The sequence below is a fragment of the Pistacia vera genome, unplaced genomic scaffold (genome assembly GCF_008641045.1).
Source record: "Pistacia vera cultivar Batoury unplaced genomic scaffold, PisVer_v2 Contig432, whole genome shotgun sequence".
Taxonomy (NCBI): Eukaryota; Viridiplantae; Streptophyta; class Magnoliopsida; order Sapindales; family Anacardiaceae; genus Pistacia; species Pistacia vera.
In genome coordinates, this window is record NW_022196260.1 from 1,017,885 (window position 1) to 1,030,706 (window position 12,822).

Consider the following 12,822-nt stretch of genomic DNA (forward strand, 5'->3'; position numbering starts at 1 on the left):
AACAAGTTTCTGGCTAAGGCTATTAACGAGCTTTCTACTCACTAGTGCTTTGCAACAATTTGATAAATCTTTGTCAGGCTCATGTGATCTTCACTTTGGAGTTCTTTCCACAACTCTATGTTTGGCCTGATGCCTGCAATTAGCAAAGTCCAGATTAACTATTCGGGTGCATCTACGACCTGTGCCTGCTCGTTCTGGAACCTCGTCAAGTACAAGGTCAATGTTTCGTCTCTCTCCTAACGAATGTTGCTCAAATAATTGAGCAGCATTGCACATTGTCTCCTCGCTTGAAATTGCTGCAAGTACAATTAGGAGAATTGTTGCCAAGAGTTGATAGAGTTTGCCTTGAGTCTTTTGTACCACCTCTTGGCATCCCCTACCAATGTAACCTTGAAGCAGCGACACTTCGCCAAGTCACAGACTTAGTGCAGCTCTATCAGGTCATTGAAAGTGTCAAGGTGGTCTCTAGCGTCTCATCTCCCATCGAACTTACTTTCTAACACCTTAAATCCTTATGGAAGAGGGGCCTGGCGAACCTCGTCTATGAAGGGAGAGCTCACTATTTCTTCCACAGCGTCGTTCTAGCGGGCTTTTAGGTTGTTGAGCATTTTCTGCACACGATCTAAGTTTCGTTGTGATTGCCCTGGCTGGCTCCGTTCAACCTTACCCTGAGCAAGTGAGTTCGTAAATTTGTTGCTTGTGAACCCCCTCCATTATGCACATTGACGCACGAAGTTGAATCATGGTGGCTTGGTTGATAAGTTTTATCATGCTCGTCAGTATGTTGCTCGCTACATCGGTTATAACCGGAACGTCGGTCATTGCCAAATTAGCGCACATGACTCGTCTCGAGAGCTTGCGAGGATCAAACTTGTATTGGGCGTGGGTTAAGACTGGCACGCTGATGTTAGGCATATCATTGAGCAGGTCGAGCGTCTCGTGGGCGACCATTACCTTTGCTTTCACCCATTGGTTGTTTCCCTGGCTGCCTCCCAGGGTTAGTTTGCCCGCAGGATTCACACTCATGAGCGAAGTGTACTCTGTGATGTCAAGGGTGTTGGTCGCCCCTTGGAGGCGATGAGCCAGACTGGTCACCAACTGAATTCTGACCTGTCGGCGATATCGGTCAAGCGTGGCTGGTCAAGGTTTTGTAAGGTTGGTTGCTGATTCCTCAACTCAACCACATTCTGTTGCACCACTTGTGCAACCATTGTTCTAATCATCTCCACCAGCTGGCTGTTTTTAGGGTTTAACGTCCCTGCTTCCTGGTTATTCACAACTTGTTGGGTTGGCAGCACTGGTGGTCGACACCCAGCGGTGCCCTGTTGCACCTCCTGATGGGTGGTCTCCACATTGTCGTGGTTTCTGGTGGTGGTTTTCGATCTTGTACGCACCATCATGGGCCCGGATTGATTAAATCATCGTGGCTATTTGCCAAAAATTTTGAGATGTTGGCGAAGGTTCAAGCCTTCCTTCTAACGCCAAAATATTGATACAGAAATCTGCACCAATTAAAGTGATCTGATCGACCTTGGCGGGACCAAAACTTGTGTGTGAGTGATTACGGATAACCAACAGTGAATGAATAATGAATGCATCAAAGTAAATGGCAAAGAGATTTTCAAAGTGATTCGGCAAGATGAACTATTGAGCCTACATCCACTGTTTTTTGTATTTGCTATGAGAGCTTACAATAATAATCCTAGAAATATTTTCCAACCCCTTTCTCATCTTTTGAGGGGGTTTATATACAGAGCTTGTACAAAGGAAAGAGCGAAAATAAAGGGATTACAATTATATTGAATGCAACTCCGATATTCTCGCAATTGGGTGCTATGATTGCTCAAAGATTGCTGTTAATCTGATCCTTACCGAGATATTTGGGATCTGAAGTTATTTAGGAATTGGTTGAACAACCGCAAGGATTAGTTACGACTAGCTTGTGCTAGATCGAGCTATAGTCCAACGAGCTTATGATGGGTCGAACAATCGGTATAGTCGAGCTGGTTCTAGATCGGGCTATAACCTCGCGATACTCCGAGCTTGATGGAAAAACCACACACAACACTCTATATCTATAAATTATAATTTGTAATGGGTTTCTTATGTAATCAAAGCTTTTCAGAAAATATTTCATCCAGTATTACAAATATTCAAAGAATTGAATACCAATCCTAAAATAAACCTTCAAATTAATATAATGTGTACATATTTTCAGTGACATATAGGAGATGGACAAAGTTTCTTTTATTTTGTTTTAATTAGGTTAAAATAAAAGTAAAAGTAAAATAAGAAGAGAACAACAAAAATATAAAAGAAGTATTGGTATTTGAGGACCATATGGGATTTTCCCAAAGCATCTAAGACCTTTGTTTTCTCTTCAGCCTCTCTGAGTGATCTAATTTCTGCTTTCACCCTATGTTGTATCTCTAACTTCAGAATTTTCTGAGCTGCTTCAGATGCCTCAATTGCAGCCTTATATTTTGCTTGGTCCCTTTCCTCAGCAAGCAGTAGCTCCTGTAATCTTTTCTCTTCTTTCATTTTCCATTGCTCCAATTGAATTGCCTGTTTAATTAAGTTGCATTTAGACACTCAACGACAATCTATGCATGCTCGAAACAGAAAGTTTCAGGCTATACTGTACTGTTTCAATTTTTAGTTTATATGCAACATAATTATTAGATGTTAGCTTACATATATTGCGCAAGTTTTGACATAATTTTGAATTACGAGATTAATGTTTTTATATAGCTAATATTAAATATAATTTTTTTTCATATTAATTAATGTGTATTAATTGTTCAAACTTCAGCAATATTCAAAGTACATATTGATTTAATAAACTCAAAATTTGTGTCCAGAAATGATGTTGACTTAAACTCTGTACTTAAAATCCAGACTTCTGCTCATGGATATAAAAAGGTATTTCATACACTTCCTTGTGAGATTGTTTAATATTAAGTATACTCAAAGTTATGGGAAACTATAAATAGAACCCCTTATAATTATTTAAAAAAACCCCTAGAGACGGGGGTTTAATAATTATAGGGGGGTTTATAAATTTTAATAATTTAAAAAGGGCATTTAATAATTATAGGGGAGTTTATAAAATAAACCCCATAATAAACGATCGATCCCACAAGGGGTATATAAAATAAACCCCATATAAAAGCTAACTTTAATTAATATGAGTTGATAATACGTAGCTCGCGAAATTTTATTAATTGAATCTTAAATGACCATATTTACTTCACGACTGCTGTTGGCTCTTAAATATATTCATTGTTTGGTTGATATTCTAAATTTTACATTCTAAATGATGTGGTTTTTTGGCTCATATCAAACAGCTTTATATTTTAATACAATATCTTGAATATTGGATGAAAATAATAACAGATTATAAAACAATAACAAAATAAAATTAATGTGTAATATATATGAGTGTGTGAATTATGCATCGAAGATATAAGATATTAGAAAAAAAAAAAAATAATGGGAAGAGATACATTACTCTTTAAGAAGTAAAGTTTGAAAATTTTCAGTACCTTATCTTTGGCAGCTAGTGTTTCTTTGTAGAGTGTATGGTACATTTCCACTGTTTGCTTAAGCTCCATCTTAAGCCGTTTAATCTCCTCATCAGTATCATCCTGCAAATTAATTACGTGAAATAGAAAGTAAAAATATAAATAATAAGCCTTCAATAAAGCAGATATTATATATTTAAAATTTTATAATTCTATTTTTAATTGGAAATTAATAGAGGACTAACCGTATTCTGAGAAGAATCAGAAGCTCTTTCACTGTCAAAAGAGCCTGATGGAATTTCAGAAAGAGAATTATGTGGAGCCCTGGAGGATGCTGAATTCCTTGAAGGATTCATTCCCAGATTTTCATAGAAGGCGAAAAAAGTGCTATCCGTGCTTGGCCTTCCAGAATTTATATACGAGTCCCCTCTCTCTGGAGCTGAAAACTCATCACACCTGCTTAATTCCAGAGAGTAATTATATCAAAAGTCACTTTCTAGTTAGGACGTTTTAGTATAAATTTTTTCAAGATTATGCTTAACATTGTTAGATTTATCTTATTGGACTAAAATGATATTTTATTGTTCAAATCCAATAATATATGTGCATAATTCTGACAAAATTATAGTAGGACAACTTGATTAGAGAATTACTGATTATATCAAAAAAATTTGAGAAAGAAGTGATAGTTATAATTGTAATACAAGTAGAAAATTAATGCTTACGCTATAGTGACTTCTTCATTGGAGATGTTTGTAGGGAGGATTTGAGGGTGTGGTACTTCTCCAGCTAAAATAGGTGGGAATGGACGAGTGGCAGATCGTGCAGCATGACACTTTCCTTTTGAAACAATATATACATTGCAAAAATCGGGTGCCCATTTCATTACTGTACTTGGAATATCTGTAGCCTTGAATAGTCTGCAAAATGCATTTATATTTGGAAGAAAATATAATAATTTTAATTTGACGGAAGTCGGGGCTCTACAAATAAATAGAAGATTAAGTTTTTATAATACCATTTGTTGCAGTCTCACATCAACTAGGCATGCTCAAGCCTACTGATTTATAAGAGAGATAATCCTCCTAATCAACAAGGTTTTATTGGGTGAAGAGTCAGTCCACCTCAAATTCTATCATGATATCAGAGTCAGGTTCAGTTGAACTGAGTATTTGACTAGCATGTGAGGAGTTAGAGTAAACAACTACTTTCATCAACAACATGATCGAACATATGAGTTTGACCGTGAAGAAGAGTGTTAGAGTCTCACACCAACTAGACACACTCAAATCTACTGGTTTATAAGAGGAGTAAACCTCCTATTTAACAATACCTTACTAGATGGGGAATCAAACCCACATCAAATTCTATCACTATTAATTTTTGGATGTAAGGTCTATACGTCAGTAACAACACCAGAATTTATGTCGCTCGAAATTCCCACAGAAACCATGTTTGCAGAAAACAATGATGTTTTGGCGTAGGGAGTACTTCCTTCTCTTGTAGTGATCATCACAGAAATAGTTTTTGGTTTTTCATTTTCCAATTTACAAAATGCCAAAACTTATTTTTATCTCAGATTTTTACTTGTAAAATATCAAACTTAGTCACCTTTCGCTCTCTCATCTACGTCTAATTCTTTCCATTTCTTATTGCACTTGTGTTGGATTTCCAAGACGAAAAAAGGGCTTTAATTACTAATTACATTAAAAAGATTTTCAGAGAGAAAATTCTTCAAAATAAACAAGGGTAATTTACCTGGTGAGGCCATTCTTTGATGGGGAACCAAGCAACAATGTTTTGACTGCATGATTGGAAACGTATTCGATGAGCGCTCTTGCCACATTCTGATGCTGAAGTACTACCAATTCACATTGTAACTGAAAAATTAATTTAAATACAACCACTGGATTAAGGACTACAAATTTCATCTACCAATTTATCATAAGAAATAATTAAGCAGGGTTTTTACATTTCTGCGCGTACAAAAGCAACGAAATGGAAGAAAGACATCCATGGTTTGATTATCAGGATGCTGTTGAATCAGTTCCTCATCATTCCCTCCTGCATTCATGCCAAGAAAGAAATAAATATATATTTACTAATTAAGAAGAATTATATATATATATATATATATTTTATTTATGAAAATTCTCCTACACAGATGTCATGAAATTTTTAACATGTTGAAGAAATGTGAGCACGGGTTTGTGTCCGCACATTAAAAACTTTCATAACGTCCACATTAAACTAATATATGAAAATTCTCCAATAGAGAATGACTAACATATGAAATTTATTTTCAATGTGGACATCTGAAATTTTTAATATGCAGACAAAGGTGACCATCTAAGTTGTTGGCTTTTGATTTTAGGATTTGTGAAGTGAGCGATTAGACGCTCTCACCAATAACAACTTCAGGATGTTTGCATTGAAGAATATATGTATGTATCCCAAAGCTAATTCGTTTATCAAATCAAATATAATATATAAATGAGAAAAGTGAGAAAGAGAGACCTGATCGATGAAGAACATGGATGAGTTTGACGGTTTGGTTTCTGCGGAGAAGATGTTCAGCAGCCCATTTGAGAGCATATTTGCTGAATTTATCTTTGTCAACTGCCACTGCCACTAATCCATCTCTTCCTGATTCCCTTCTTTCTTCATTCCTTCGATGATCCAACATCTCTTTCTAATTTTCTCTAACTTGCCACCCTAATTGTTGCATTAGTTCATCATGATCGATGATTGAGATCCAACAAAACTATGAAAATACAGCACCTCTCCTTTCCCATCTCATTAACCAATGAATGGATGATTGTAATTAAGGGTCTAATCTTATGCTAATAAAAGTTTTACCAAACATTAGTTAGAGAGTCCATGTTTCAAGGGCAGTTACGATTATACATTTTAATAAATCAGCTTTCATCCAGTAAAATTACCAGCCTTCTCTTGCCACCAAAATCTATAATGCTTTAACAATAAAATATTGTTAAGAAAATAGATTAATAACTCAAAACAAGGGTAAGTCTATGAAATCATCTGATCTTATTAACGTGGTATCACAAGACAATACATGCATAAATTCATTTAAAGTGGTAATAACTCCGTTGTGTTCTAGATTTTTTCTATCTCAAAATACAAATAATCTGTATCATTTTTTAAATAATTAATTATTCTGTATTGCTACTTGTTAGTCAATAGTTATTAGTTAGTTAATAGTTTATTTAAAAATTAAAGGGTAATTTTCCTTAAGATGTCATTTCGTTCCTTGAAACAATTTAGCATCCTCTTATTTGAAAAATAGTCACAAACCTCTTTCTATTATAATTAGAATTAACAACTTTTTCCCACCCAAATAATGGCTTAATTACACTTTCTTACCCACATATTTTTAAAATACTAATTTACTATCTAAATTTATATTCTGATGGCAAACAAAGAGCAAACTCAATCCAGGTTGTTAAGGCTTTTGAAGAAGGGAGGCCAACGAGTCTTTTGATGGTAGAAGGTTATATTTTGGTAGTTGGGATTTATCAGAATTTGACTTGGGAGCATGGTTGTTAGTATCCTACGATATGCGATACGTATCCTACGATACGATTCGATACGGGTCGCTAACGATACGTATCAGAGAGTGTATCCTAAACCTTTCAATACATTGATATGTATCCTACGATACGATACATATCCATTTGTATCCTTAAAAATATCGATACAAATTTATTAATTTGGGTCAAAGATCCAAAAAAAATTTCAGGTTGAATCCGGGTCACCCAACCCGGTTCACTAAAATCTCCCCAAATTTATCCATTTTGTATGGAGAAAGTAAAAAGGAAGATGTGTTGCTCATTTTGTACGATAATAATAACACAAGTGGAGATATAGATATTAACATTAATCTTAGAAATAATATGAATGGTTGAGAGGAAATGATATAGATTCTTAATTTTGATTATGTAATACCATAATTTAAAGTCAATAATACTACAAAATTTGTTAATTAATCATGAGGATGATATTAATTTTTAGAAATTTTTTATTATTTTATTAATTTTTTGTAAAAGGCGTATCCTACGATACGATACGCGATACACGATTCGAAAAATTAGGTTTTCGATACACAATTTGACAACCATGCTTGGGAGAGACAATTGTGCCAACTCTAATCACTCGATTGTCGACGATTGGTAGAGTCGACAAGAGTAGGGATTGAGGAGTTTTGAAAAGTGATGATTGAGGAAAAGAATGGTAATGGTGTGAGATCACAACGATGCTGGAAACGGAAATGGAATATAAATTTAGGTAGTAAAATGGTATTTTAAAAGTCTATGGGTAGGAAAATGTCGGATGGGAAAAGTCATTTACTCTTATAATTATTATATCATTATTATTTTTACTAATGAATTAAAATATCATAATACATATCACTTCTAATCTGAACTTATATTTAAATATTAAATATATTAGACCAAAATTAAATTTAAGAATATATCAACTAATTATAACATAACACTCTTTAAATTTTCATAGTGCATATATTATAAGTAAAATCTAATTATTTACCAATAAATTAAAATTTGAATAATATAAATATAAATATTAAATTTATTTCTTTATTGGTTAAAGATTTAGTATATTTTAGCTTATAACGTATATGTTGACATTGGAATGAAGATGTTGCGCAGTAAATGGAGGATATGATATGGCTCTAATTAGCGTATGATTATGCGATTACCTTTTTTTGTAAAGATCGTGACATTATTTTCTTCTATTTCCTTTCCTTACTTGTATAAATTGTACATGAACAATTCTTCTCAAAGTCTTTATTCTTTTTCTTCTCTCTCGGCGTACTTCAGTAGCATAGCTGCCTCTCCAATCACCTTATTCTGACAGTATAATATGTCTAATTTAATATCACCCAACACAAAACATCACTACGAATAGTTTAATTCTGTCTAACCTAGCCCTTAGATTTTAATCTAGCCGAGGCTCTCAAACCATGGATGTTCCCAGTATTTTGAAGCAGTCCCGGCTAAACTAAATTTTATTTTCAACAAAAAACTTACTAACTATAACTTTACAAATTAAATGAAAAACATATTTTAAATTGTAACAAAAAAATAGAAAAATAAGATACCTATTTACACCTATAATTGTCATTTAAACCACATCTTCACCTTTCTCTCCATTAAAGAAGTACAAGTCAATCAAACATATAGTTATCACAAAATAAAGTACAGACGCACAATCTGAATCTGAAGGCTGGGTATGTATTAGAGTTACATAGCTAGAAAGCTGGTTGTCCACTATTCAAGAAGCTCTCACAACTTATATACACCCGGTAACAAAGCATCAACGTGTTTAATCCATGTTGTTAGACTTTTTCTTCCTTCTTAACTCAATGGTTAACCGATTTGTTATGTCTTGGGGTAACTTCATTAAAATCTGTAAACTTACCCGAAAGCCTGGATAGGGTGGAAATTATTATAATATATAGAAACAATAATTCAATGGTAACTTGATTAAAAGTTTTAAGGCCTTAATCAATGAAACAAAAAGTAAATGCACTTGGTGACATTTTTATAATTAATTTTTATTATAAATTACTTTAATATTTCATCATAGGAATAAATTAATTATAGAGGGAAATAGAGGGAGAGAGAGAGAGAGAGATCAATTGATGTAAAGTCAGCGTTTAGAATCCCGTCTCAACTGGAGCTTTTCACCTTATTTTTACATTGATAAAAGAAGCAATATTGTTGCACACCAAACCCAGACCACATTCATTCATCAATCAAAATATTAAATAGTTACTTGTTTTATCTAAGTGTGTAAGACATGAGCTGCAGTTTATATAAGAGAACAAAAAATTAACGAAATAATTAATTGCTTGAAGACCTTAATTAGGAGTAAGATGAGAAATCATCAGACTTTCCTCTTGAAGACCTAAGATCAGCTTCACTAGCATAAGAAGAGTAGAAATCGTCATCCATGTCCTTTTCCTTTAATTCTTCAATCCTCTCAACAGCCTCCTTCAACTCCAACCTCTTCTCCACCTCCGCTTCACAACAAGCCAACCCAATCTTTAATAATTTGTTCATTTCCCCTTCACTATTCTTTGTTCCTCCCATATCTTTATCATAAACTTGGCTTTTGTTTTCTACGTAATTTCCATTGCCAACAATCGACATCACCCAATTTGCCAAATCGATTTCACTTCTCTTCCCTTGTTGCAAAAAGTTAGCGGGGAATTTCCCTGTTAGAATTTCTAATATCAATACCCCAAGACCCCATACATCTGTTTTCTTTGTGATTCTTCCATATTGTAAAGATTCCGGAGACTTATAGGCCACCATCAAGTCTTGGGCACTCTCTTGGTTGATTACAGGAATCAATCCGTAGTCTGAAAGAAGTGGCTCAAATGATTCCTTCAAAAGAACGTTTGAGGATTTCAGGTGACCATGAGGTGCTATTAGGCTTGGTAACTCCTTATAAAGATACGCAAGACCCTTGCTAACGCCTTTAATAATTTTTAATCGGGTTGGCCAATCAAGACTTGGTTGCCCCATAGAATGGCGTCCTGAAACAAACAAATTAAACTACAATACTTACCAAAATTGTTCGATAGAAATGTTTTTCAAATAGTATACGAATACAATCTTATAAAAGCTAGTGTAAAAAATAAAAAACGATCCTTTTCACAATTTTTTTATAGTTTTTAATTTAAAAATAGTTTTTGAATATTATTTCAAATACTTTTTTAAATATTAAAAATACTAAAATACAATCTATAAGAGTTTTGAATACTATATCAAATACATTTTCAACAACTGAAAATTTGGAATTGTAGTTTAGCTTGTGAAATTTTGGAATTGTATTACTCGACAATAGTCCTATCATTTATGCAGGTAAATCAAGATTAAAGAAAAAGAATATACCATGAAGATGAACCGCCAAGCTTCCCCTTTGAACAAAATCAGAAACCAACAATTTCTCTTCCTTCCTATAGTAATAAGCCACAAGAGGGAGCAAATTAGCATGCCTTAATCTTCCTAATCTCCTCATATGCTCTTGAAAATCTTCTCTACCAACATTATTCATTTGCTTAAACCTCTTAACAACCATCATTGCACCAGGGCCGAGAGACGCTTTGTATGAAGATCCAAAGCACCCACTGCCCAATATTTCCGCAGAGGATCTCAGCAATCCCTGTAAATCAAACTTTTCTCTGTCGTCTCTTACAAAAGAAAGCTTGGTAGATTGATCACTCTTCTTGCCTCCAACGGCTGAGATTTCCTGTGAATATGTTGACGGTTGCTCTGATTCCCTAATGCCTGATTTCTTTTGGAAGTTTGAGGGTAATGGAGACTCTATTGTTTCGGGTTCTTCTTGTTTCCGCCGACGGAGGATGAAGAGGGTGGCGAGTATGGCTGCCAGTGCCACCACTGCAACTATTGAGAAAATTATTATGGTCAACGTGGCAGTATTATCTTCTGTGGGTAAGGGCTGAGGTGGGGAGTTGTTGGGACCAGGGTTGGGTTTGGGCTTTGGTTCGGGGTCAGATTTGGGGCTGGTCTGGGAGTTTGGGGAGAGGCTATCTTCGCTCACGCTGGGATTGGGTTCGAAGTTAGGTGTGGGGCTAGGGCTAGGACTGCGCTCGGATTTGGTTCCATCACATGAATCCAATGGCCCACCACATAATCCTTTATTGCCTATTACATGTCAAAGAAAGAACGAGACATCAAATTTTAGTTAAAACATTTTTAACTGTTTCAACAATCAAACCAATCTCCTTTTTACTTCTGGTGAACAATTCATTTTTGTTAATCTAATGGTGATGAAAATTGTTTAAATTGATATAATTATTTTTTACACCGTTAGATCAAGAAAGACTAATAACTCATAAGAAGTACCAAAATTAATTATAAGATGATCGACTCATAATTTAAAATTTCAGGTTAATAAATAAGATTTAAAATTGTAAACTGGTAAGATACAACCTTTATGGACAATTAATTTATCATGAATTTGTGTGTGCACTCTTATTCTAATTAGACTAACCCTAGCAATTTTATATTTTATTTTTTGGACAGTTGATTGTGGAGTGCAGAATTTTAATTATGATTATGTTCTACGCTTTATGAATATTTAACTAAAGCTTGCAACATAACACTGTATACGTGAACAAAATATACCTTCATGCATGTTCAATTTCATGTTTTAATTTATTTTTTCTAGAAACTATGAAAGAACAAATAAAAGAAGAATTAATATGGAAGGATAATAAGTTTATGACCTGAAAAAGAGGAAGGATCCAGTTCCTGGAGGCTTGGCGGGATAGGACCCGTCAAGGCATTGTTGGAAACATTGAAAACTTGAAATACATTCTGTTGAAAATCTGGGATCTCACCTTCAAATTGATTCCCTTCCAGACTCAACTCCCTTAATTTAGACAAACTCGTTAAGGACGATGGTATTGCACCAGAAAAATTATTATCTGCCAAATAAAGTTTCTTTAATGAGGTAAGATCCTCAAACTCATCCCTTGGAATATCCCCAGAAAATTTATTATGTGACAAATAAACCGATTTCAATGCACTGAGTTTGCTCAAATCAGGTATTGGACCTTCAAACTCATTATTCATCAAACTTATGGTTCTCAAATCCTTCAATTCAGCTAGATTGCTCATCTCAACTTTGCCTTTTAGCCCCATGTTTTCAAGTTTTAGACCCCAAATGCTACCTTTATTACAAAGAACACCAAACCAATTTGCATCATTCCCATCGCATGGACTGGTTTCATCATCCCAATCGTACAATGAAGACGAGTCCGACAGTGAAGATTTGAAGTTAACGAGGATTTCGGAGTCCGATAAACTAAAACATGCAACAAGAAAATACGTCATCAGGTGAAGAAAAAGAAGTAAAAACAAGGGCTTATCTTGAAGAGTCATGGCATAGTAATCGGGCGTCAGACGCGCGCCCTGAAGAGATGGGGCCGGCCAGCTGCAATGGAGAATTGGTGTTTTTTTTAATTATTTTTTGAGGGGGTGGAGAAATGGCTTGGAAGTGAAGTTGAATTTTGAGGGCGTAGAGAAGAGAGAAAAATGTGCTAAGAATAGGGAAGACTTAAGCTAATTATTTACAAACCAAATTAAAAGAGGAAAATGAAAGGGGGTTTGTATTGTTGAAACAGTCTTTCTTTCCTCTTTGTGTACGAGTGGTGTATGAGAAATTTTCGGTTTGCCTTTCAATGTGACACACTTTTCTTTTATTATATTTATACATTTCTTAC

General features: G+C 34.6%; 2 protein-coding genes across 2 annotated transcripts; both read right to left on the bottom strand.

Moving 5' to 3' along the window:
• Positions 1–1,091: 1,091 nt before the first annotated feature.
• Positions 1,092–6,210, bottom strand: LOC116143705 (U-box domain-containing protein 35-like). The gene is made up of 8 exons (XM_031429143.1): positions 6,042–6,210; positions 5,497–5,588; positions 5,283–5,404; positions 4,250–4,444; positions 3,770–3,980; positions 3,546–3,647; positions 2,368–2,565; positions 1,092–1,265 (listed from the first exon to the last, which is right to left on the bottom strand). The coding sequence occupies exons 1-8, from the start codon at positions 6,208–6,210 to the stop codon at positions 1,092–1,094; spliced, it is 1,263 nt and encodes a 420-aa protein (XP_031285003.1).
• Positions 6,211–9,430: 3,220 nt separating this feature from the next.
• LOC116143664 (pollen receptor-like kinase 1) lies at positions 9,431–12,481 on the bottom strand. Its single transcript, XM_031429107.1, has 3 exons — positions 11,824–12,481; positions 10,466–11,239; positions 9,431–10,107 (listed from the first exon to the last, which is right to left on the bottom strand). Exons 1-3 carry the CDS (start codon positions 12,479–12,481, stop codon positions 9,431–9,433), a joined length of 2,109 nt encoding a protein of 702 aa, XP_031284967.1.
• Between the last annotated feature and the right edge of the window lie 341 nt (positions 12,482–12,822).

Bases quoted from the DNA above. Each gene is read 5' to 3' on its own strand.
- LOC116143705 (XM_031429143.1), bottom strand. From the start codon at position 6,210: ATGTTGGATCATCGAAGGAATGAAGAAAGAAGGGAATCAGGAAGAGAT. The intron at 5,589-6,041 runs GTCTCTCTTTCT...GCATGAATGCAG, and splicing joins CCATGTTCTTCATCGATCAG to GAGGGAATGATGAGGAACTG. The intron at 3,981-4,249 runs GTAAGCATTAAT...GGAATTAAGCAG, and splicing joins AATGAAGAAGTCACTATAGC to GTGTGATGAGTTTTCAGCTC.
- LOC116143664 (XM_031429107.1), bottom strand. From the start codon at position 12,481: ATGACTCTTCAAGATAAGCCCTTGTTTTTACTTCTTTTTCTTCACCTG. The intron at 11,240-11,823 runs GTCATAAACTTA...GACATGTAATAG, and splicing joins GGATCCTTCCTCTTTTTCAG to GCAATAAAGGATTATGTGGT. The intron at 10,108-10,465 runs GTATATTCTTTT...TGTTTGTTTCAG, and splicing joins CTTGGCGGTTCATCTTCATG to GACGCCATTCTATGGGGCAA.